The 26,766-nt window shown below is 41.6% G+C and overlaps 1 protein-coding gene across 2 annotated transcripts in view; it reads right to left on the bottom strand.

Moving 5' to 3' along the window:
• Window positions 1–26,766, bottom strand: part of dscama (Down syndrome cell adhesion molecule a) — a 385,227-nt gene that overhangs the window by 30,124 nt on the left and 328,337 nt on the right. The window contains exons 27-31 of one of the 2 annotated variants that reach the window (XM_034178954.1): window positions 21,737–21,913; window positions 21,568–21,598; window positions 19,318–19,433; window positions 19,064–19,222; window positions 46–243 (exon numbers count right to left, since the gene is read on the bottom strand). In XM_034178954.1, coding sequence (XP_034034845.1) covers window positions 46–243; window positions 19,064–19,222; window positions 19,318–19,433; window positions 21,568–21,598; window positions 21,737–21,913 — 681 coding nt within the window. The remainder of the gene's footprint in view (window positions 1–45; window positions 244–19,063; window positions 19,223–19,317; window positions 19,434–21,567; window positions 21,599–21,736; window positions 21,914–26,766) is intronic. The other variant, XM_034178955.1, reaches the window with a different exon arrangement.

Genomic DNA, 26,766 nt, shown 5'->3' with positions numbered 1-26,766 from the left:
CGGTTAGGATGGGTTTTGGTTTTAGAGCTCTGATGTGAAGGTTACCTGTGTCCTGAGAAGGGCTGACACTGTAGCTGTCACTCTCCTTGTCCACAGAACCTGCAACTCTGGGTGTGGGCAGCCTCCAGTCAGTGCTGAGAGTGTGGGAGGAAACAGGAGGATGCGGGCGGTTGAGAGTCCACTGGCTGGCGTAACGATTCCGAGCTGCCGGGCCAGCTTTGGCTGTGCGGCGGGCTGTCGGATCTGAGAGCAAGGAAGAGAACACAAGGTGTTCATACCAGTGCAGCGTCAAAATACACGAACAACACCAAAGATCCAAACACTGAATGTCGAACTTTATCCTCATTATGTGCTCTAAAACATTTATATGAATGAGTGTTTATCCACACCAACTCAGCCACATGGGGTGTGCAGCCAGTACATTCTGAGTGCCGGTCCCAAGCCTGGATAAATGAGGAGGGTTGCGTCAGGAAGGGCATCCGGCGTAAAACAAGCCAACCCAACTATGCCGACTCAGAATCGAATTCCCATACCGGATCGGTCGCGGCCCGGGTTAACAACATCCGCCACCGGTGCTATTGCCCAACAGGGTGCCGGTGGAAATTGGGCTACTGCTGGGAGAAGACGACGAAGAAGAGGAGGAAAACGTTGCCACGAACAGCAGGAGAAGAAGAAAACTAGAAGGGTGGAAATGAGAGTGGGGACTTTGAATGTTGGTAGTATGACTGATAAAGGGAGAGAGCTGGCTGATATGATGGAGAGGAGAAAGGTAGACATATTGTGTGTGCAAGAGACCAAGTGGAAGGGAAGTAAGAGCAGGAGCATCGGCGGTGGGTACAAGTTGTTGTACCATGGTGAGGACAGGAAGAGAAATGGTGTTGGGGTCATTTTAAAGGAAGAGTATGTTAAAAGTGTGTTGGAGGTTAAGCGGGTCTGACAGGGTGATGAGTGTGAAGTTGGAAATTGAAGGGGTGATGATGAATATTATCAGTGCATATGCCCCACAGGTAGGTTGTGAGATGAAGGAGAAAGAAGATTTCTGGAGTGTATTAGATGAGGTGGTGGAGAGTGTGCCCAAGCATGAAAGAGTGGTGATAGGAGCAGACTTCAATGGGCATGTTGGTGAAGGGAACAGAGGTGATGAGGAAGTAATGGGTAGATATGGTATCAAGGATAGGAATGGGGAAGGACAGATGGTAGTTGATTTTGCAAAAAGGATGGAAATGGCTGTGGTGAATACCTACTTTAGGAAAAGGGAGGAGCACAGGGTAACATATAAGAGTGGAGGAAGGTGCACACAGGTGGACTACATTCTTTATAGGAGATTCAAGCTAAAAGAAATCACAGACTGTAAGGTGGTAGCAGGAGAGAGTGTCACTAGATAGCATAGGATGGTTGTTTGTAGGATGACTTCAGAGGTAAAGAAGAAGAAGAGAGTGAGAGCTCAACAAAGGATCAGATGGTGGAAGCTGAAGGAGGAAGACTGTTGTGTGAAATTTAGCGAGCAGGTGAGAGAAGCACTAGTTGGAGGGGAAGCAATTTTGGACAACTGGAAAAGTACTGCAGATGTGGTGAGGGAGACAGCTAGGACAGTACTGGGTATGACATCTGGACAGTGGAAGGAAGACAAGGAGACTTGGTGGTGGAATGAAGAGGTCCAGGAAAGCATAAGGAGAAAGAGGTTGGCGAAAAGGTTTTGGGATAGTCGGAGAGATGAAGAAAGTAGACAGGAGTACAAGGAGATGCGGCGTGAGGCGAGAAGAGAAGTGGCAAAAGCAAAGGAAAAGGCATATTGCGAGCTGTACAAGAAGTTGAATAGTAAGGAAGGAGAAAAGGACTTGTACCGATTGGCCAGACAAAGGGACAGAGCTGGAAAGGATGTGCAGCAGGTTAGGGTTGTAAAAGATGCACATGGTAATGTGCTGACAAGTGAGGAGTGTGTGCTGAGAAGGTGGAGGGAATATTTTGAAGAGTTGATGAATAAAGAAAATGAGCGAGAGAAAAGGCTGGATGATGTGGCGAGAGTAAATCAGGAAGTAAAAAAGATTAGCAAGGAAGAAGTGAGGGCTGCTATGAAGAGGATGAAGAGTGGAAAGGCAGTTGGTCCAGATGACATTCCAATGGAGGCATGGAAATGTCTAGGAGAGATGGCAGTAGAGTTTCTAACCAGATTGTTTAATAAAATCTTGGAAAGTGAGAGGATGCCTGAGGAGTGGAGACGAAGTGTGCTGGTTCCTATTTTCAAGAACAAGGGTGATGTGCAGAGCTGCAGTAACTACAGAGGCATAAAGCTGATCAGCCACAGCATGAAGTTATGGGAAAGAGTAGTAGAAGCTAGGCTTAGAAAACAGGTGAAGATCTGTGAGCAGCAATATGGTTTCATGCTGAGAAAGAGCACTACAGATGCAATGTTTGCTCTGAGAATACTGTTGGATAAGTACAGAGAAGGACAGAAAGAGTTACATTGTGTGTTTGTGGACTTAGAAAAAGCTTATGATAGGGTGCCAAGAGAAGAGTTGTGGCATTGTATGAGGAAGTCTGGAGTGGCAGAGAAGTATGTTACGGTAGTGCAGGACATGTACAAGAATAGTGTGACAGCGGTGAGATGTGCAGTCGGAATGACAGACTCATTCAAGGTGGAGGTGGGATTACACCAAGGATCAGCTCTGAGTCCTTTCTTGTTTGCAGTGGTGATGGACAGGTTGAAGATGAGATCAGACAGGAGTCCCCATGGACTATGATGATTGCAGATGACATTGTGATCTGTAGTGAGAGTAGAGAGCAAGTTGAGTCTAGTCTGGAGAAGTGGAGATATGCTTTGGAGAGAAGGGGAATGAAAGTCAGTAGAAGCAAGACTGAGTACATGTGTGTGAACTAGAGGGAGCCCAGTGGAATAGTGCAGTTACAAGGAGTAGAAGTGGTGAAAGTAGATGAGTTGAAATATTTGGGGTCAATTGTTCAAAGTAATGGAGAGTGTGGTAGAGAGGTGAAGAAGAGAGTGCAGGCAGGGTGGAGTGGGTGGAGAAAGGTGGCAGGAGTGATTTGTGACCGAAGAATATCAGCAAGAGTGAAGGGGAAAGTTTACAAAACAGTAGTGAGACCAGCTATGTTGTATGGTTTAGAGACAGTGGCACTAACAAAAAGACAGGAGGCAGAGCTGGAGGTGGCAGAGCTGAAGATGTTGAGATTCTCTTTGGGAGTGACAAGAATGGACAAGATTAGGAATGAACATATCAGAGGGACAGCTCAGGTGGGACAGTTTGGAGACAAAGTCAGAGAGGTGAGATTGAGATGGTTTGGACATGTGCAGAGAAGGGACCCAGGGTATATAGGGAGAAGGATGCTGAGGATGGAGCCACCAGGCAGGAGGAGAAGAGGGAGACCAAAGAGGAGGTTCATGGATGTGCTGAGAGAGGACATGCAGGTGGTTGGTGTGACAGAGGAAGATACAGAGGACAGGGTGAGATGGAAACGATTGATCTGCTGTGGCGACCCCTAACGGGAACAGCCGAAAGACAAAGAAGAAGAAGAAGAGTGTTTATCCACACCATGCTGGCACACACCCGCTATCATCTCCACCACCACCAATCTCCTCCTGCTCCTGTACCACCTCCATGGTAATGGAGCAGGTAATGACTTAGTAATGACTTCATGACTTTCTTTGCTAACAAAATTTTAACTATTAGAGAAAAAATTACTCATAACCATCCCAAAGACGTATCGTTATCTTTGGCTGCTTTCAGTGATGCCGGTATTTGGTTAGACTCTTTCTCTCCGATTGTTCTGTCTGAGTTATTTTCATTAGTTACTTCATCCAAACCATCAACATGTTTATTAGACCCCATTCCTACCAGGCTGCTCAAGGAAGCCCTACCATTATTTAATGCTTCAATCCTAAATATGATCAATCTATCTTTGTTAGTTGGCTATGTACCACAGGCTTTTAAGGTGGCAGTAATTAAACCATTACTTAAAAAGCCATCACTTGACCCAGCTATCTTAGCTAATTATAGGCCAATCTCCAACCTTCCTTTTCTCTCAAAAATTCTTGAAAGGGTAGTTGTAAAACAGCTAACTGATCATCTGCAGAGGAATGGTCTATTTGAAGAGTTTCAGTCAGGTTTTAGAATTCATCATAGTACAGAAACAGCATTAGTGAAGGTTACAAATGATCTTCTTATGGCCTCGGACAGTGGACTCATCTCTGTGCTTGTTCTGTTAGACCTCAGTGCTGCTTTTGATACTGTTGACCATAAAATTTTATTACAGAGATTAGAGCATGCCATAGGTATTAAAGGCACTGCGCTGCGGTGGTTTGAATCATATTTGTCTAATAGATTACAATTTGTTCATGTAAATGGGGAATCTTCTTCACAGACTAAAGTTAATTATGGAGTTCCACAAGGTTCTGTGCTAGGACCAATTTTATTCACTTTATACATGCTTCCCTTAGGCAGTATTATTAGACGGTATTGCTTAAATTTTCATTGTTACGCAGATGATACCCAGATTTATCTATCCATGAAGCCAGAGGACACACACCAATTAGCTAAACTGCAGGATTGTCTTACAGACATAAAGACATGGATGACCTCTAATTTCCTGCTTTTAAACTCAGATAAAACTGAAGTTATTGTACTTGGCCCCACAAATCTTAGAAACATGGTGTCTAACCAGATCCTTACTCTGGATGGTATTACCCTGACCTCTAGTAATACTGTGAGAAATCTTGGAGTCATTTTTGATTAGGATATGTCATTCAAAGCGCATATTAAACAAATATGTAGGACTGCTTTTTTGCATTTACGCAATATCTCTAAAATTAGAAAGGTCTTGTCTCAGAGTGATGCTGAAAAACTAATTCATGCATTTATTTCCTCTAGGCTGGACTATTGTAATTCATTATTATCAGGTTGTCCTAAAAGTTCCCTAAAAAGCCTTCAGTTAATTCAAAATGCTGCAGCTAGAGTACTAACGGGGACTAGAAGGAGAGAGCATATCTCACCCATATTGGCCTCTCTTCATTGGCTTCCTGTTAATTCTAGAATAGAATTTAAAATTCTTCTTCTTACTTATAAGGTTTTGAATAATCAGGTCCCATCTTATCTTAGGGACCTCGTAGTACCATATCACCCCAATAGAGCGCTTCACTCTCAGACTGCAGGCTTACTTGTAGTTCCTAGGGTTTGTAAGAGTAGAATGGGAGGCAGAGCCTTCAGCTTTCAGGCTCCTCTCCTGTGGAACCAGCTCCCAATTCAGATCAGGGAGACAGACACCCTCTCTACTTTTAAGATTAGGCTTAAAACTTTCCTTTTTGCTAAAGCTTATAGTTAGGGCTGGATCAGGTGACCCTGAACCATCCCTTAGTTATGCTGCTATAGACTTAGACTGCTGGGGGGTTCCCGTGATGCACTGTTTCTTTCTCTTTTTGCTCTGTATGCACCACTCTGCATTTAATCATTAGTGATCGATCTCTGCTCCCCTCCACAGCATGTCTTTTTCCTGGTTCTCTCCCTCAGCCCCAACCAGTCCCAGCAGAAGACTGCCCCTCCCTGAGCCTGGTTCTGCTGGAGGTTTCTTCCTGTTAAAAGGGAGTTTTTCCTTTCCACTGTAGCCAAGTGCTTGCTCACAGGGGGTCGTTTTGACCGTTGGGGTTTTACATAATTATTGTATGGCCTTGCCTTACAATATAAGGCGCCTTGGGGCAACTGTTTGTTGTGATTTGGCGCTATATAAAAAAAAATTGATTGATTGATTGATTGATGGTAGCGAAAGCCTCATTGTCACTTTCACTGTCCAAATCTGACACCAGCTGCTACTGCTGAGAGGGACCCGCAGGTGCCCCTGCCATTCTGGCCCCCGCAGCAAGCATTTCTGAAATTTTTCTGCTCTTAGCAGCATCACTCACAACAGCTTTTTTTTCTTTTCCCTCAGTTTTTCTGCACCGCCAGAACACTTCAGAAAACCATTGTCAGTTAACACAGTTCGTCGCTACATCTACAAATGCAAGTTAAAATTCTACTATGCAAAGCGAAAGTCATACATCAACAACATCCAGAAACGCCGCTGCCTTCTCTGGGCCCAAGCTCATTTGAAATGGAGAGACGCAAAGTGGAAAAGTGTGCTGTGGTCTGATGAGTCCACATTTCAAATTGTTTTTGGGAATCATGGATGTCATGTCCTCTGGACAAAAGAGAAAAAAGACCATTCAGATTGTTACCAGCGCAATGCATGGGCACAACATACCCCCATACATCACAGATGTGTAAGCTGCCCATGGCATGGGCAGCTTACACATCTGTGATGGCACCATCAATGCTGAAAGGTAGATCCAGGTTTTGGAGCGACACATGCTGCCATCCAAGCAACGTCTTTTTCAGGGACGTCCCTGCTTATTTCAGCAAGACAATGCCAAGCCACATTTTGCACGTGTTACAACAGCGTGGCTTTGTAGTAAAAGAGTGCGGGTACTAGACTGGCTGCCTGCAGTCCAGACAGTCAAGTCCAGAAGTTGTACATCAAGTGAGAATGGGAAAGAATTCCACGTACAACGCTTCAACAATTAGTGTCCTCAGTTCCCAAATGCTTATTGAGTGTTGTTAGAAGGAAAGGTGATGTAACACAGTGGTAAACATACCACTGTCCCACCTTTTTTGAAACGTGTTGCAGACATCCATTTCAAAATGAGCAAATGTTTGCACAAAAACAACAAAGTTTCTCAGTTTGAACATTAAATATCTTGTCTTTGTGATGTATTCAATTGAATATAGGTTGAAGAGGATTTGCAAATCATTGTATTCTGTTTTTATTTACATTTTACACAACATCCCAACTTCATTGGAATCGGAGTTGTACTTTCCACATACTACAACACAGACAGTGGGGAGGAGGCATGAAACAGACAGGAACTAACATGTATGATTTTAGGGTTTACAAATGTTTTTGACCGTTAAGCTTTGCTCACTATGCCAGCAAAAAAATGTTTACGGACTGAAAGCAGAGCTAAATTTTGTGGACGCTAATTGGTCCACTGATAGTTTTCAAAATTAGCTGAAAAGCTAATCTGCTAACAAAAAAGCTAGCTTCGCTAATTAGCAGTTAGCAGATTAGCGAAACTGTGCCCACCACTGTGGATATTCACCTTAAAGGTTACTTTCCCACTTTACAGGTGTAACATCCATGAAGAATAATGTCTTTAGCAGGGGTAGAGAAATCCACTGGTCCAAGGACACAGACCTCTAATGTTTGATTTATGTCTCGTAGATATTTTCCCCTGGTAGACCGATGTCTATTTAAAAATCTTGTCGGTCTAGTGATTAAAAGTATTCGACCAGTCCAACCATTTTTTTTCAAACTTGTGCCTTAAATAACTGAGCCATTTGGAGATTACAGTAGAGTTTTTGACAGTGAGCCATCCAGCCTTCATTTGGATAGTCAATTTTCGAAAAGATGGTCGAAAAAGCAGTGGACGAGCTGTGTGTGTGTGTGTGTGTGTGTGTGTGTGTGTGCGTGCGCAGAGCTGCACAGTCTGCTGGCTCACAGACACAAAGACTGCAAATGGGCAGGGGGCTGAACGGAGCAGTGTCTTAATGCACAGTGATGATCAGAAGCATTTATCACATTAAGCAGGTGGGAACTCTGAACTTTAATAAGGTTTTATTTTTTTTAAGTATTTATTTTAGATTGTGAGTTAACGTAGCTGTTTTCTGTTCAAGCACAAAATGTGACTGAGGAGAAAAAAAAAAGCTGACTTCATCACACTAAATGAACTCCAGCCAGAATAATAATACAAGCTGCTAATTAATGTTATTTTTCAAAGTTATTAGACTGCAGCTATATGTTTTATTTATTTCAAAGTAAGTTACCTCTTATTTTATTCTTATTTTCAAAAAAACAAACAAAACAAAAAAAAAAAAACAACAACATGGGGAGTCAAATCAGCCTGCTTTGTTCTGTTCAATTTATATCAAAGTTTTCCTGCACATGTCCAGGTATTTTTTTTCCTTCTTTATAAGAGTTTGAAGTTCAGGGCCACTTACACATAGTGCAAAGTTTGGACGAAGTGCACATGATGCAGGAATCGTGTGCAAATTGTGTAATGTCATCCCTGTCGCCAATGCCTCGTACACCTGTTGCTACAACTATTTGTGCACACAAGCGCCTGACAGACAAAGTGTGCGCTGTGCGAACCCATCGCACCCTCTCGTGGCAGGTGCTGGCCAAATTCCAGGTGACACGCGTGAACATCTAACACCGCTCACATGGCACTTAGAAAATGTGTGGTCAGTCGCACTCTTGGCATGACAACAGTCTGCAGACGACCACTGTTGTACTGGCAGTGACATTTGCCTAAGTTCAACACGACTGTGGAGTTGCTGAGATGTGGCGTGCCATCGGCTCCCCCTCACAATACGTGTGTGTGTGTTGCGCTCCCCCCCGCTCACCCCCAACACGTGCATGCCTGTGGTCATCCCCCCCCCCCCCGCAGGCAAGGTGCATCTCATCTGATCACAGAGGGACACTTTGGTCTGTGCGCTGAATGAATGGGGGTGTGGCAGTTGTTGACATCTCTAGACCTGGATATCAGAGCTGCAGAACACGCCACGTGTGTTGATGGACACGCGCGTGTGTGCGCTTGCTGTACTCACATCAAAAACATAAAAACATATATCGCTTGCGATGGGCTGGAGAGCGCGCACACTGACAGGTCCAGCTGGACCGGAGCGTCAGTTTATGTGGACACGCAGCAGGCGATCTGAACGTCACATCTGTCTGATAGGACGTGAGTGGGGCACCGCAGGACCATATGACAGGCCAACAGTACACCAACACATACACCACTTTTGAGAAAATACATTTGTCTGCTTGTTGATTTGAGCCACTTCACGCTCCTTTTAAAAGCAGTGATTGTGGCACAGTGGTACAATTGCAATCTGGTAATTAGGATGTGTGGGTTCAAATCCCATGAATGTTGTGGGGTTTTTTTTAAACCAGGGTTATTTAACTGTGGGGTTCTGTATCGCATCCCCCTTTATGTATTATTTATATCAACCCAGTGATATTCACTAATTATACAGCTGCTTTTTATTTCAATTTCCTCCAAATCAGCAGCGCGATGTGGTGCAGCTCGTCCCATGGAACACAATGCGAGCTGCTGCAGCAGCGTGAGCTGCTGTTCCTGCTCAACAGACACCATTGCATACATGAACCGTCGCGCTGGTGTCATGCACGCCTGCTCATCTGTGCGATGTTTTGTGGTGCGCTAATTTCGAACTATTTCCCGATTTTTCACCGTTTTTGTCCCCACGTCGTCCACACTTCGCACTGTGTGTGAAGGGGCCATCACATTTTATCTACAAAGTTAAAAAAAAAAACAATAAAATGTTAACACTTTTCTTTATAGCAGTTCTGTAATGCAATGAAATGCAACAGAAACAACCACAAATCAGAAAATGTTGGGACTATATGTAAAATGAAGATAAAAATAAAAATGTTGCACTATTCCCTGTTTCTCCACTCACACCCACAGAAGCCAAAAATTCTTTCAGAATTGCTTGATGGCTTCCCTCACTTGTCTCTTTTCAGCATGGACACTTAGTTTTTAAGAACCACCTACCTGACACAGATTTACCATAAAGTACCACGCGGTTTATATTTCTGAATGATTTATGTAAATGTATTCATCCCCTGACATTTCTCAAGAAAACTGGCTGTAAAAATGCCTAATTGTTACATTTAGAATAAACTGTCCCAACCTTTTTTTCTTGGAAAATGCTGCAGGCTTTAAATGTTGTGTAGCGCATGGCCTCGATTCACCCTAATTAAATAAATACATTAATGCTGTCTCAACAAAAATCTGAGTTTTGAACTGCAGACAGAAATGGTGTCTTCACTCCCAGTTGAGAAATTCCTAAGTCATCTGGTGATCTTCAGATATGCTTGGAGACATCCCCCATGGGCCAACACTGGGCTTCACAGCAGAAACAGAATGGTAAATTGAAGTTCTTCAAAAGGAGCCCTTGCTCGGTTTATCGGTTAAATTCCGGTCATTATGAATTACATGACATTATAATGGTTTCACATCAGAATCTGAGCTTCTCCAGGCCAGGAGAAGCCAAATTTTATGACCTCACGCCAAGGCCAGACCCTCTCAAGACTTCTACAACACATGGCCATAAAACTTTGTCTTGACAATCAGCTTTTATCTGTAGGTCTAAACAAAGGAAAAGACCTTTTGTTTAAAATAAAAAAGAATTAGATCAGTATTATTTTATTCGTATACAAAAACTTCTAATGTTGCTTGTATTGATTAATCAAACAAAATGCTTTGCATATAATCATTCCATTTTATTGACATGTGCCCATTGCTACTGATGTGTGTTTAAGTGTGATCTTTCTGCATTATCAATATGTTGATGGTGAAATATTCTGTTATCCAAAGGATGTGCTTAAGTGACGATTAATAATGTGTATCCATTCAAGTGTCTTAGAACAATATTATACCAAAATAGTTAATGTGTTTAAATAGTTGAATCATTTGGGTCTGCCCTGTGAACGCATGAAGTATTCTGTGAGATTACACACCCTAAATGGGCGGAGTTTGGTGACATCAGTCCCCCTTAAAAAGTTAGAACAGAGTGCTCTTCACTCTCTTCTCTTTTGGCTCTTCCAGCTTCCTCTTCTTTCTTCCTTTGTTAAACGTTTAATTTTTATTTTTGGGTCAACAAGGCCCCATGCTAAGCTAAGCTAGCTAAAGCTACCACGTGGCATTCATTCTTTGTTTTATTCTTGTCTCAATTTTTGAAAATTTTAATCTGACGCTTTAAGGTGCGCCAAGTCTTTTGAATTTTAAAGAGAACTTCTGAGCTGAACTTTTCAAAATAATACTGAAAATACAGGAAAGCAACTTTTCCTTTTTAAAATTTTCCAACGTTTTTAAAGTTTTAACTTTTTCTAAATTCACAAAGACTTTTAATCTGGCTCCAACAAACTTTTTAAAAGCTACCAGAAACCATTTTCAACAAACACCTTCCACTTCTGGGTTCCTGCAAGCTGACGACAGTGCTGATTTCAAACCATCAGCCAACCTGTCGGTAAAGCCAGCCACAAGCCTTTGGGATCGCCTGGGGAGACCGCTGAGTTAACCCCTTGACCCAAGTGAGCACGACAGATGGACGAATCCTCTGAACCACCTCTTCAATGTGTCAGCTAAGTGACCCAGTTAAAGGTTCCAGGAAAAGGGTTTGCTGTCAATGGATACAAAGTGGCTAAATTCTAATCACATCTATTTACTTAAAGTCTTTAAGCTCTATCTCTCCCTCTCTTCCAACGTCTCATGAGTGAGTAAGAAAATTGTTTCCATGAATGATCTTATTTAATCACTGTCCACAAAAATGCCAGTAAACTGTTAATTTCTTGTATACTTGTAAATAAATTGTAAATATTTCTGCTGTGGTTCATTTTGTGTTCAGAGGGAAACCTTTGGTTAATCATATTGTAGAATTCAGACTTTCAGATCACAGACTGATTAATTCAATTGAGACTGATTAATTAAGTTGAGACTGATTAATTAAATTGAAACTAATAAATTAATGAATGTACCTATGCTTCAAATAGGTGGTGCCCTGAGTAATAATTAAATAATAAGTATTAAACCCTAAATTGTTAATTATTTTGGTGGCTCATCAGATGGGGCCAAGTCAATTCAATTTGGGAGTTTGAAGGCTTATTCACTACATTCTTATGGTGCTCCGGTGTGAGCCGATCTAGAATTGACCAATTTGGTTACGTCTTTATGGTTCCCGTGTGAGGTACCAGTCATTCCAAATAATTCAATTAATATAATTTCGTTACATTATATTGGTCCCCCTGTAAATCTGCTACAGTAGGAATGGATTAACAAGCTGACTTCACAAAACATGAAATATGTTGGTTTCATGCAGTCAGCAGTAAATAGAAGTCAAAGAAAATGTCAGGATCATTATGGGTCCCCCATTACCACATATTTCATATCATCCAAACCTTTTGGATTTGGAGTTATAAAAAACAAAACAAAAAGAAAATTAAAAACATATAGTTGAACTGTATATAGAAAAACATTATAAGCTCTGTTATCTTTATTCATTCAATTTAAAGGTCAAATACTGTATGTTTTGTGGTTCTAGAAGAATTTTATTTGTGGAAGATGGGACAAAAATGGCTTTTTTGACAGTAAAGGCTGCAGACCCCTTGTTATGTGCAGACGCAGGTTGAGGAGCGGACCAACGTCTGACCGAACCCAGCGCTAAATAACCAGAAAGCGGTTCCACAAACAAAACAATTTTATTTCCCCCTCTAGTGCAATAATTAGTGTACAACATAAATATGTGGTTTGTCTGGTGGAGTGAAGGACGGCGCGCTCTCCAGCGCCCAAAAGGATCGAAGCCTCGGTGCTTCTGGACTCAGATTCACCACCAAACACCCCCCAGGTGGACACGACAAACTGACTCTGTGAAGGATGGAAAAGGTGAGGTAAATCAACAGAGCTACAGCAAATATCCCTCAGAGGCACACACTATCAGCAACACATCCAGGTCTGAATTTAAGCTTTATGTAAATGAGCAGCTTCTCACAACAGGTGGAGGATCATCAGTCCGTACGCCACGGCAGTGAGAAGCAAACTGCACAATTCTCATCAATGTTCAAATACACTGCGTAACAAAATACCAAATTACTATTAACGATCATTCAGACAATAATCACCTCTGATGTGTGCTGAAAGCATGTGTCCCTCACCCATCCTCCTTCACAGGCACGATGTGTCAAACCCTGGCGCGGTCCTCAGCGTCTCACAAACGAACGTCACAAGGTCGAGTTCCCGGCAATTCTGCTTGAACCACTCATGGCTTAAATGCAGAACGCCATCTCATTATCTGCTTCAGCTGAAAGTCTTTAAGTTTACACGTGAGCATCATCCACAAGTGCTGCGAGTCAGTAGGCCTGCACGTGAACATCCTCCACAGGTGCAGCTAATAATGCTGATGAGGGTGAAGGACTCTTCTGCCAGCACCGTCTCCACAGACAAAAACCAGTTTGCATACCACCTGGAGAGCAAAGAAAAGAAAACAACACAAAAACATCCAGCCAAACCCCCCAACACACAACACCGCTAACCCATTCACAAACTTTTGATCATACTAGTCTGAGAAGCAATGGGTATAATTCATTCATTCATTCATTCATCTTCTACTGCTTAGTCCATTTAAGGGTCGCGGGGGGCTGGAGCCTATCCCAGCAGCCATAAAGCGCGAGGCGGGGTACACCCAGGACAGGACACCAGTCTGTCGCAGGGCCACAAACAGACGAACAAACACAGACACACCCACACACACACACACACCTACGGACAATTTAAAGATTCCAATCCACCTAACCCGCATGTCTTTGGATGTGGGAGGAAACCGGGGCACCTGGAGGGAACTCACGCAAACATGGGGAGAACATGCAAACTCCACACAGAAAGGCCACGGGAATTCAACCCACGACGTTCTCACTGTGAGGCAACAGTGCTAACCACTAAGTCACCGTGCTGCCCATAGGTATAATTGTTACCCAAAAAAATCAGAGATATTATAGAGCTCACGTAGCAAGAACAGACAAGTGGATTCAGTAGCAAGAGTAAAGTTTGGGTTGCATAAGACAAGCACAAGGCCAGAATTACAGAAAGGTGAAGTATGAGGGGCACAGTACATTCACATAATCATAGAGGATCATGTAAAAAAATGTTTATAACTTTTCATACGTTCAACACAAAATGAGTACATTCTATCATGCTACAGATTTTCAAATACAATATTGATTGAATACATGTGCATGATGTCAATCAATCAATCAATTTTATTTATATACCGCCAAATCACAACAAACAGTTGCCCCAAGGCGCTTTATATTGTAAGGCAAGGCCATACAATAATTACGTAAAAACCCCAACGGTCAAAACGACCCCCTGTGAGCAAGCACTTGGCGACAGTGGGAAGGAAAAACTCCCTTTTAACAGGAAGAAACCTCCAGCAGAACCAGGCTCAGGGAGGGGCAGTCCTCTGCTGGGACTGGTTGGGGCTGAGGGAGAGAACCAGGAAAAAGACTCGCTGTGGAGGGGAGCAGAGATCAATCACTGATGATTAAATGCAGAGTGGTGCATACAGAGCAAAAAGAGAAAGAAACACTCAGTGCATCATGGGAACCCCCCCAGCAGTCTAAGTCTATAGCAGTATAACTAAGGGATGGTTCAGGGTCACCTGATCCAGCCCTAACTATAAGCTTTAGCAAAAAGGAAAGTTTTAAGCCTAATCTTAAAAGTAGAGAGGGTGTCTGTCTCCCTGATCTGAATTGGGGGCTGGTTCCACAGGAGAGGAGCCTGAAAGCTGAAGGCTCTGCCTCCCATTCTACTCTTACAAACCCTAGGAACTACAAGTAAGCCTGCAGTCTGAGAGCGAAGCGCTCTATTGGGGTGATATGGTACTATGAGGTCCCTAAGATAAGATGGGACCTGATTATTCAAAACCTTATAAGTAAGAAGAAGAATTTTAAATTCTATTCTAGAATTAACAGGAAGCCAATGAAGAGAGGCCAATATGGGTGAGATATGCTCTCTCCTTCTAGTCCCCGTCAGTACTCTAGCTGCAGCATTTTGAATTAACTGAAGGCTTTTCAGGGAACTTTTAGGACAACCTGATAATAATGAATTACAATAGTCCAGCCTAGAGGAAATAAATGCATGAATTAGTTTTTCAGCATCACTCTGAGACAAGACCTTTCTAATTTTAGAGATATTGCGTAAATGCAAAAAAGCAGTCCTACATATTTGTTTAATATGCGCTTTGAATGACATATCCTGATCAAAAATGACTCCAAGATTTCTCACAGTATTACTAGAGGTCAGGGTAATGCCATCCAGAGTAAGGATCTGGTTAGACACCATGTTTCTAAGATTTGTGGGGCCAAGTACAATAACTTCAGTTTTATCTGAGTTTAAAAGCAGGAAATTAGAGGTCATCCATGTCTTTATGTCTGTAAGACAATCCTGCAGTTTAGCTAATTGGTGTGTGTCCTCTGGCTTCATGGATAGATAAAGCTGGGTATCATCTGCTTAACAATGAAAATTTAAGCAATGGCGTCTAATAATACTGCCTAAGGGAAGCATGTATAAAGTGAATAAAATTGGTACTATCACAGAACCTTGTGGAACTCCATAATTAACCTTAGTCTGTGAAGAGGATTCCCCATTTACATGAACAAATTGTAATCTATTAGATAAATATGATTCAAACCACCGCAGCGCAGTGCCTTTAATACCTATGGCATGCTCTAATCTCTGTAATAAAATTTTATGGTCAACAGTATCAAAAGCAGCACTGAGGTCTAACAGAACAAGCACAGAGATGAGTCCACTGTCTGAGGCCATAAGAAGATCATTTGTAACCTTCACTAATGCTGTTTCTGTACTATGATGAATTCTAAACCCTGACTGAAACTCTTCAAATAGACCATTCCTCTGCAGATGATCAGTTAGCTGTTTTACAACTACCCTTTCAAGAATTTTTGAGAGAAAAGGAAGGTTGGAGATTGGCCTATAATTAGCTAAGATAGCTGGGTCAAGTGATGGCTTTTTAAGTAATGGTTTAATTACTGCCACCTTAAAAGCCTGTGGTACATAGCCAACTAATAAAGACAGACTGATCATATTTAAGATCGAAGCATTAAATAATGGTAGGGCTTCCTTGAGCAGTCTGGTAGGAATGGGGTCTAATAAACATGTTGATGGTTTGGAGGAAGTAACTAATGAAAATAACTCAGACAGAACAATCTGAGAGAAAGAGTCTAACCAAATACCAGCATCACTGAAAGCAGCCAAAGATAACGATACGTCTTTGGGATGGTTATGAGTAATTTTTTCTCTAATAGTTAAAATTTTATTAGCAAAGAAAGTCATGAAGTCATTACTAGTTAAAGTTAAAGGAATACTCAGCTCAATAGAGCTCTGACTCTTTACAGCCTGGCTACAGTGCTGAAAAGAAACCTGGGGTTGTTCTTATTTTCTTCAATTAGTGATGAATAGTAAGATGTCCTAGCTTTACGGAGGGCTTTTTTATAGAGCAACAGACTCTTTTTCCAGGCTAAGTGAAGATCTTCTAAATTAGTGAGACACCATTTCCTCTCCAACTTACAGGGTTATCTACTTTAAGCTGCGAGTTTGTGAGTTATACCACGGAGTCAGGCACTTCTGATATGAAGCTCTCTTTATCAGAGGAGCTACAGCATCCAAAGTTGTCTTCAATGAGGATGTAAAACTATTGATGAGATACTCTATCTCACTTACAGAGTTTAGGTAGCTACTCTGCACTGTGTTGGTATATGGCATTAGAGAACATAAAGAAGGAATCATATCCTTAAACCTAGTTACAGCGCTTTCTGAAAGACTTCTAGTGTAATGAAACTTATTCCCCACTGCTGGGTAGTCCATCAGAGTAAATGTAAATGTTATTAAGAAATGATCAGACAGAAGGGAGTTTTCAGGGAATACTGTTAAGTCTTCAATTTCCATACCATAAGTCAGAACAAGATCTAAGATATGATTAAAGTGGTGGGTGGACTCATTTACATTTTGAGCAAAGCCAATTGAGTCTAATAATAGATTAAATGCAGTGTTGAGGCTGTCATTCTCAGCATCTGTGTGGATGTTAAAATTGCCCACTATAATTATCTTATCTGAGCTAAGCACTAAGTCAGACAAAAGGTCTGAAAAGTCACAGAGAAACTCACAGTAACGACCAGGTGGACGATAGATAATAACAAATAAAACTGTTTTTTGGGACTTCCAATTTGAATGGACAAGACTAAGAGTCAAGCTTTCAAATGAATTAAAGCTCTGTCTGGGTTTTTGATTAATTAATAAGCTGGAATGGAAGATTGCTGCTAATCCTCCGCCTCGGCCCATGCTATGAGCGTTCTGGCAGTTAGTGTAACTCGGGGGTGTTGACTCATTTAAACTAACATATTCATCCTGCTGTAACCAGGTTTCTGTAAGGCAGAATAAATCAATATGTTGATCAATTATTATATCATTTACTAACAGGGACTTAGAAGAGAGAGCTAATGTTTAATAGACCACATTTAACTGTTTTAGTCTGTGGTGCAGTTGAAGGTGCTATATTATTTTTTCTTTTTGAATTTTTATGCTTAAATAGATTTTTGCTGGTTATTGGTGGTCTGGGAGCAGGCACCGTCTCTACGGGGATGGGGCAATGAGGGGATGGCAGGGAGAGAGAAGCTGCAGAGAGGTGTGTAAGACTACAACTCTGCTTCCTGGTCCCAACCCTGGATAGTCACGGTTTGGAGGATTTAAGAAAATTGGCCAGATTTCTAGAAATGAGAGCTACTCCATCCAAAGTGGGATGGATGCCGTCTCTCCTAACAAGACCAGGTTTTCCCCAGAAGCTTTGCCAATTATCTATGAAGCCCACCTCATTTTTTGGACACCACTCAGACAGACAGCAATTCAAGGAGAACATGCGGCTAAACATGTCACTCCCGGTCCAATTGGGGAGGGGCCCAGAGAAAACTACAGAGTCCGACATTGTTTTTGCAAAGTTACACACCGATTCAATGTTAATTTTAGTGACCTCCGATTGGCGTAACCAGGTGTCATTACTGCCGACGTGAATTACAATCTTACCAAATTTACGCTTAGCCTTAGCCAGCAGTTTCAAATTTCCTTCAATGTCGCCTGCTCTGGCCCCCGGAAGACAATTGACTATGGTTGCTGGTGTCGCTAACTTCACATTTCTCAAAACAGAGTCGCCAATAACCAGAGTTTGATCCTCGGCGGGTGTGTCGTCGAGTGGGGAAAAACGGTTAGAAATGTGAACGGGTTGGCGGTGTACACGGGGCTTCTGTTTAGAACTACGCTTCCTCCTCACAGTCACCCAGTCGGCCTGCTTTCCCGGCTGCTCGGGATCTGCCAGAGGGAAACTAACGGCGGCTAAGCTACCTTGGTCCGCACCGACTACAGGGGCCTGGCTAGCTGTAGAATTTTCCACGGTGCAGAGCCGAGTCTCCAATTCGCCCAGCCTGGCCTCCAAAGCTACGAATAAGCTACACTTATTACAAGTACCATTACTGCTAAAGGAGGCCGAGGAATAACTAAACATTTCACACCCAGAGAAGAAAAGTGCAGGAGAGACAGGAGAAGCCGCCATGCTAAACCGGCTAAGAGCTAGTAGCTGCGCTAAGCTAGCGGATTCCTAAAAACACACAAAGTGAATAATGTGTAAATAATTTAGAGGTGATTCAGCCGAGGGAGTGCTTTAGTTAAGGCACGTGAAGATTACACTTTGAAACAAATCATTATCTAGATCAATCTAACTGCACAGATTAAACAGCTAACAGATACAGCAAAACACCGCTGTGCTCCGGAACAGGAAGTGATACAATACAGCAGTGAGAGCCAACCACCAGTAGAGGCAGGTGATGATGTGATGGTTAATGCTATGCTGACGCTCGCTGTCAGAGGCTCTGAGCTTCCAAATACTTGGGGCCACTACCTTGGACCAGGAGGACCAGTAACAAAATTGGTCCTACTGGTCCTGACCAGTAGACTCAAAAATATTTCTCTAACCCTGTTGAGTTTCCCTCAAGACATGATCAATGCTTGATTTATAATGTTCAGTTTTTCTAAGTCATCCAGCCATGCTGCACTTTTTCTCTCTTCACATTTAGTGTGCATTATCACCACCTAGTGGGCTGCCATGTACAGTAGGTATGACTGGTGATGGATTGATTTTTTTTGGCCAATGTATAGTATGATGGTAGTACACTGGAACCTTATCATCACATGCATTGTGGAAATTAGGAGCAGGTGTGGTTTTGAAGTTGCATCTAACTTGAAATGAGCTTGTGATTTTCTTTTAAGAACATAGACCTGGTGGCCACCAAAGCCACCTCTGCTTGCTAATTAAGGAAAACTACACTTGTATAATCACAAGTACTTCATGAAGTTAAAAAATAAAAATTAAAAAGTCCGTACTGGACTTACTGGTTCCTGGTCTGGCATCAGACACATCTACCAGTGGACCAGTGGCCTGGGACAGGGACTGGTAGTGGACCGTGTGGGTGACTGTGGACGATTTCTGTTTTTGAGTCTCTCCAAAGTCGTTATCAGTCAGTAACACAGTGGACCTGTCATCTGTGGGAAGACAACAAAAATAACATCACAACAACAATTATCATGCTTAACTGTGTTATGTGATAAAGTATATATCCTGCACACTGTCTACTGACCAACTGTCTCCATGGTGTCTCTTTCCTCAATCAGAAGCTGTGCTCTGGGGATGTCGATGTGCATTCGTAGAGTCTGCTGCTGTTTGTTGACTGGCTCTGCTGGACGTGTGTTTTTACTGAAAGCACAAATGAAAAAGTGAGCTCAGTCAAAGGAAACTCTGTCTGATTGGTAACCATATACCATATTTTTTTCAAATATAAGATGTTGTTTCTTCCTTGGAAATACATCTGAAAAAAATGCGGTAATCTAGACTTCTAAATGAGAAATGCACCAGCGTCACCAAGCAACTCTCATGCAGCCAAGCAATATGGTGTGAAACTGTAATGTCAGATGATAGAAAGCCCCAAAAAGATTGTCTTAAAAATGCTAAATGTTAACGTGTTTCTAAAGCAGCAGTGTGTCAGTACATGGTTTGAAAAGAAAAGAAAAGAAAAGAAATGGTGGCCAAAACGTGCCATTTTTTAAGCAAACTATATGTGCCACATAAGAAAAGAAGACTTGGTATTTAAAGTCTTTTCCAACAGCAGGTCTTAAAAAAGGGTTGTCATTTTATAATTGGGGATTTCTTATATTCAGAACAATACTATGTTAAAAATCTGATTAAAAATAATGACTGGTATATGAGGAAGAATCCAACAGCTTCCAGTGATCATCAGAATGTATACGCAAGAGTTATTTATGACACTTAACAATGGGGAATTCGGGCACTTTGGAAAGATTGTATAAATACTAGTAATTCAGAAACTCATACACATAGCACTCAATACACATAGCATTGTGAAACAGAGCAGATCGAAAATATGACAAACAGTTGAATTTGCCACAATGCAACATGTTCTGACAGATAGTAAAATATTTTGAGCTTTCCCAAATGTACTTCAGTATGAGTCACTATGCACAGTATTGTCAAAGTCAAATTATCTGTGGCCAAGTTCTATCCTCCCAGAGTTCCCATTACAAAACTGAAAAAAACCTCAAGTTCCATGAAGTTGTAAATTAATAAAACCAATAGATTCTGCTTATGATTAAAAAACATAATATTGATGGCAGAGAGCTTCAATCAAATCAAAATCAAAGAAACACAGAGTTAATAGTTGTCCAGTTTTCACTGAGTAACACTTTCACACTGTTGGTACTCACAAATCCATAATTAAAGCGATGCAGACACAAACATTCTTGCCATGCTTCATAGAAATCTTAAACTTTAGTGCCAAAGGCCCTGTGGGTTACCGGCTCAATTAAAGCCCAAGGCAAAATGCCCATGTTCGGCATAAAAATGGCCGCCATTTCCAAACAAACTAATCTACGCAAATAATTTTGGGACAGGAACAATGTCAATCGCCAAAAGTTTGCCCTTGTTAAATTAAAAGAAAAGTTATCAGTTTATGAGAAAACTGGGTCCAAACACCCAAATTGGCTGTTTTCATCATAAAAATGGCCACCCATTTCCAAACAAACGAATCTACGCAAATAATTTTGGGACAGGAACACTGTCAATTGCCAAAATTTTGCCCTTGTTAAATTAAAAGAAAAGTTATCAGACAGTTTAGGAGAAAATTGGGTCCAAATATCCAAATTGGCTGTTTTCAGCATAAAAATGGCCACCCATTTCCAAACAAACAGATCTACCCAAATAATTTTGGGACAGGAACACTGTCAATCACCAAATTTTACCCTTGTTAAATTAAAAGAAAAGTTATCAGACAGTTTAGGAGAAAATTGGGTCCAAATATCCAAATTGGCTGTTTTCAGCATAAAAATGGCCACCCATTTCCAAACAAACAAATCTATGACTACAGGTTTTTGATGTGAAATATGTCAACGGCCCATATTACGCCCTTGACAAATTAGAAAAAGACAGTTTTTGAGATATTGCAATAAATGACCGCCGATGACGATGATGGATGACGCGTTACGACATAAGGTTAGCAGCCTATTGGCCAGTAACCCACATGAAAAAATGAAAAGGCTACTTTTGAGTTATTTCCAACAATGTGATGTCTCTTTCACCAGTTTCAACCTGGTTCAACCTCTAACCAGGAAATTCTTCATGTGGGTCACATTCAAACTGCTGGCTCAGTGTCAGTGTTTTTAGAACCTTAGACCTTAGAACTCAACCCTTTTATTTCCTGTTAATTACGTATTTTTTTAATGTTAATTTACAGTCTTAATGTATCTAAAAAAGGCAGAACCATGAAGCTTCCAGCACAGATGATCCCAAAAATTGGACCACAGTTTCATATTCTTACCTCATAAGCATCTCAGCCAAACTTTTTGCATCTGCAAAACACAGACGTAACATTATTTCACTTTAAAAATCAACATTTTGAGAATGTTACGTGCCAGATTGTAAGATAACTGCTGTCCATATACAAGCAATCTGAAATCTGACCATGATGGTGCTGCGCTCCATCTCACCTCGGAGCCTCTTGAGCCTTTGTTCTCTCCGTCTCCTCCTCAGCATCAGCAGCCCGATGGAGATCACAACGATACAAACAAAGACACAGGAAATGGTCACCATCATCTTCAAGCCTTTACCGCTGCCTGAGTTGTCCTCACTCACGTTAGGCGCCTTCACCATTGGGGCGATGGTACCTGTGCAGAGGTCACATTATATGCATCTAGCAAATAGTTATTTGGAAAATTAGTAGACAAAATAATTCTTAGCTGACATCAAGAAAGAAAGACACAGTATTCAGCATTTTATTCTTTAGGTGGATTTCTAATTTTTTGTCGTCAAAAGAAAATGTTTACTATAGCTTTAGCAAAGATGTGTGTTTGGTGTCTCCTGACCACAAATGAGCACGCAGCTTGCTGAATGTGATGTTCAGCCAATCAGAAAGCGAGGTGAGGGACGTACGGACCATAATCTAAAATCAAAACAGCTGTTATGGCTTACCAGAAAGTCCGGTGGTCACGCTGTTTACACTCCTTTTAGAGAACGCTTTTTCTTTTTGTATTGTTTTTTTCCTCTGTTTCTGGAGAGATTTCCTGTCTGACCTGGGAATGTTTGTGTGTGAAATCTGTTCGTGTGTGGTGTGTTGTCCTCAGTGGTGGGAACAGCTAACTAAAAAGTTAGCTTCGGAAGTACATCAGCGAGCGACAGTGGCGGCGCTGCCCTCCTAGATGTGGAGGGGAAAAGTCATAATATATATATACATATATTTAAAAAGTATTATCAATGTCAGTTTTACTTACTTGTATGTGCCTACATGTAATATGAATGATAAAAACAACACTTCCTCCAACTGACTCTCATTCAACAGTGCATTTCCACCAACAGGAGCAGAAAACGTACGTTCCTCGTCTTGGGCACCATTCAAAGCGCCCTTGAAGTGCAGCGAAATAACCAATCGTATGTAGTTACTAGGGAAAATTAATAAATATTTGGCAAATCAACATTGCCAAAATTAATGGCTTTGGGGCGCCGGAATTTTAGCCCTTGCTACAAAAATGCGGGAACGTTAGATTACAGTCAGTGAAATACGTGACGCTGCAGCTGTCAGTCAGTCAGGAAGAGCGACGACGACATTTGGGTTATATTTATTTATTTTTATTTTGTCTCCGTGTGTTTTGCTGGAGTAAGTTGAAGAACTCTTCGGAGGTTTAAAACGGGACAAAACTCATCAAATCAATGACACCAAAGTTTCGTGGGGATCCTTTTGGAGGCGCATGGAGGTGCGCACATCAGATCTTTCTCGTGGTTTAATGACAGTTGCACATCCCGGTTGGAGGAGAGACGTTTGTCTGACTCGTTATAAACCATGTCAGGCTTCATTCACACTGTCAGCGCGCACATGTCACGGAGGCTGCTGATCTGCGCGGATGGAAAGGAGCGCATCCACCTCTTCAGCTCAGGGGAGCTGACGAGCTGCTCGGATTTATTCCCGAATGTTGCTCCTGGTGTGGAAACGAGGGTGAAAATTTAAGATAAAATGAATGAGTGATGTTTTTTTGGTTTGTTTTGATTTGTTTTAGGGGGTCAAAGCTGTGATCTTTATTTGGACAGCAGACCAGTTATAATGGTAATAGGGGAGGCTGGGGCTGTTTGTAACAGTGTTCAAAGCTGCAGCCTTGCTGGTATTTTGATTTCACTACACGTTATGAGGATCTGTCCACAGAAGTGAAATATTCTTTGGAGTATTCCACACTCTAAAACAAATTATTTGCTCAGTTTAAAAACAAAATAAAACAAAACCCTAAAATAGCAATTTGCATGTTTTTTAAAGAAATTCTAACTCAGCCACTGAGTTCACACAAGACACTTATAGTCAGACAAACCCAAGTTTAGCAACGCATTTAATTAAGTGGTTTTGTAAACTTAATTTGCTTTGTCCTCTACACTGTTAATTAATTTTAACCAATTTAATTTAAAGGTTTTGGTGTTATTAGTTAGTCAAGTTATTTAATTTAAGTTTTTCAAGCTTCTTTTTTTTGCCTCCATTCCACTCAGTAATGTTCATGCAAAATATTACCTTAATTTTCTCTCGCTCTCTCTCTCTCTCTCTCTCTCACTGTCTCTCTCTCTCACTCTCACACACACGCTCTCTCTCTCTCTCTCTCTCTCACTGTCTCTCTCTCTCTCTCTCTCTCTCTCTCTCTCTCTCTCTCACACACACACTCTCTCTCTCTCTCTCTCACTCACTGTCTCACTCTCACACACACACAGGCTGGGCGAATTGGAGACTCGGCTCCGCACCGTGGAAAATTCTACAGCTAGCCAGGCCCCTGTAGTCGGTGCAGACCAAGGTAGCTTAGCCGCCGTTAGTTCCCTTCCAGCAGATCCCGAGCAGCCGGGAAAGCAGGCCGACTGGGTGATTGTGAGGAGGAAGCGTAGCCCTAAACAGAAGCCCCCGTGTACACCGCCAACCCGTTCACATTTCTAACCGTTTTTCCCCACTCGGCGACACACCCACCGAGGATCAAACTCTGGTTATTGGCGACTCTGTTTTGAGAAATGTGAAGTTAGCGACACCAGCAACCATAGTCAATTGCCTTCCGGGGGCCAGAGCAGGCGACATTGAAGGAAATTTGAAACTGCTGGCTAAGGCTAAGCGTAAATTTGGTAAGATTGTAATTCACGTCGGCAGTAATGACACCTGGTTACGCCAATCGGAGGTCACTAAAATTAACATTGAATCGGTGTGTAACTTTGCAAAAACAATGTCGGACTCTGTAGTTTTCTCTGGGCCCCTCCCCAATCGGACCGGGAGTGACATGTTTAGCCGCATGTTCTCCCTGAATTGCTGGCTGTCTGAGTGGTGTCCAAAAAATGAGGTGGGCTTCATAGATAATTGGCAAAGCTTCTGGGGAAAACCTGGTCTTGTTAGGAGAGACGGCATCCATCCCACTTTGGATGGAGCAGCTCTCATTTCTACAAATCTGGCCAATTTTATTAAATCCTCCAAACCGTGACTATCCAGGGTTGGGACCAGGAAGCAGAGTTGTAGTCTTACACAGTTCTCTGCAGCTTCTCTCCCCCTGCCATCCCCTCATTACCCCATCCCCGTAGAGACGGTGCCTGCTCCCAGACCACCAATAACCAGTAAAAATCTATTTAAACATAAAAATTCAAAAAGAAAAATAATATAGCACCTTCAACTGCACCACAGACTAAAACAGTTAAATGTGGTCTATTAAACATTAGGTCTCTCTCTTCTAAGTCCCTGTTAGTAAATTATATAATAATTGATCAACGTATTGATTTATTCTGCCTTACAGAAACCTGGTTACAGCAGGATGAATATGTTAGTTTAAATGAGTCAACACCCCCGAGTCACACTAACTGCCAGAACGCTCGTAGCACGGGCCAAGGTGGAGGATTAGCAGCAATCTTCCATTCCAGCTTATTAATTAATCAAAAACCCAGACAGAGCTTTAATTCATTTGAAAGCTTGACTCTTAGTCTTGTCCATCCAAATTGGAAGTCCCAAAAACCAGTTTTATTTGTTATTATCTATCGTCCACCTGGTCATTACTGTGAGTTTCTCTGTGAATTTTCAGACCTTTTGTCTGACTTAGTGCTTAGCTCAGATAAGATAATTATAGTGGGCGATTTTAACATCCACACAGATGCTGAGAATGACAGCCTCAACACTGCATTTAATCTATTATTAGACTCAATTGGCTTTGCTCAAAATGTAAATGAGTCCACCCACCACTTTAATCATATCTTAGATCTTGTTCTGACTTATGGTATGGAAATTGAAGACTTAACAGTATTCCCTGAAAACTCCCTTCTGTCTGATCATTTCTTAATAACATTTACATTTACTCTGATGGACTACCCAGCAGTGGGGAATAAGTTTCATTACACTAGAAGATTTTCAGAAAGCGCTGTAACTAGGTTTAAGGATATGATTCCTTCTTTATGTTCTCTAATGCCATATACCAACACAGTGCAGAGTAGCTACCTAAACTCTGTAAGTGAGATAGAGTATCTCGTCAATAGTTTTACATCCTCATTGAAGACAACTTGGATGCTGTAGCTCCTCTGAAAAAGAGAGCCTTAAATCAGAAGTGCCTGACTCCGTGGTATAACTCACAAATCGCAGCTTAAAGCAGATAACCCGTAAGTTGGAGAGGAAATGGTGTCTCACTAATTTAGAAGATCTTCACTTAGCCTGGAAAAAGAGTCTGTTGCTCTATAAAAAAAGCCCTCCGTAAAGCTAGGACATCTTACTATTCATCACTAATTGAAGAAAATAAGAACAACCCCAGGTTTCTTTTCAGCACTGTAGCCAGGCTGTAAAGAGTCAGAGCTCTATTGAGCCGAGTATTCCTTTAACTTTAACTAGTAATGACTTCATGACTTTCTTTGCTAATAAAATTTTAACTATTAGAGAAAAAATTACTCATAACCATCCCAAAGACGTATCGTTATCGTTGGCTGCTTTCAGTGATGCTGGTATTTGGTTAGACTCTTTCTCTCCGATTGTTCTGTTTGAGTTATTTTCATTAGTTACTTCCTCCAAACCATCAACATGTCTATTAGATCCCATTCCTACCAGACTGCTCAAGGAAGCCCTACCATTAATTAATGCTTCGATCTTAAATATGATCAATCTATCTTTATTAGTTGGCTATGTACCACAGGCTTTTAAGGTGGCAGTAATTAAACCATTACTTAAAAAGCCATCACTTGACCCAGCTATCTTAGCTAATTATAGGCCAATCTCCAACCTTCCTTTTCTCTCAAAAATTCTTGAAAGGGTAGTTGTAAAACAGCTAACTGATCATCTGCAGAGGAATGGTCTATTTGAAGAGTTTCAGTCAGGTTTTAGAATTCATCATAGTACAGAAACAGCATTAGTGAAGGTTACAAATGATCTTCTTATGGCCTTAGACAGTGGACTCATCTCTGTGCTTGTTCTGTTAGACCTCAGTGCTGCTTTTGATACTGTTGACCATAAAATTTTATTACAGAGATTAGAGCATGCCATAGGTAT

The sequence above is a fragment of the Thalassophryne amazonica genome, chromosome 9 (assembly GCF_902500255.1).
Source record: "Thalassophryne amazonica chromosome 9, fThaAma1.1, whole genome shotgun sequence".
NCBI classification, from domain to species: Eukaryota; Metazoa; Chordata; class Actinopteri; order Batrachoidiformes; family Batrachoididae; genus Thalassophryne; species Thalassophryne amazonica.
Note: the sequence above shows the minus strand (reverse complement) of the source record. Positions and strands in the feature narration are given on the sequence as shown.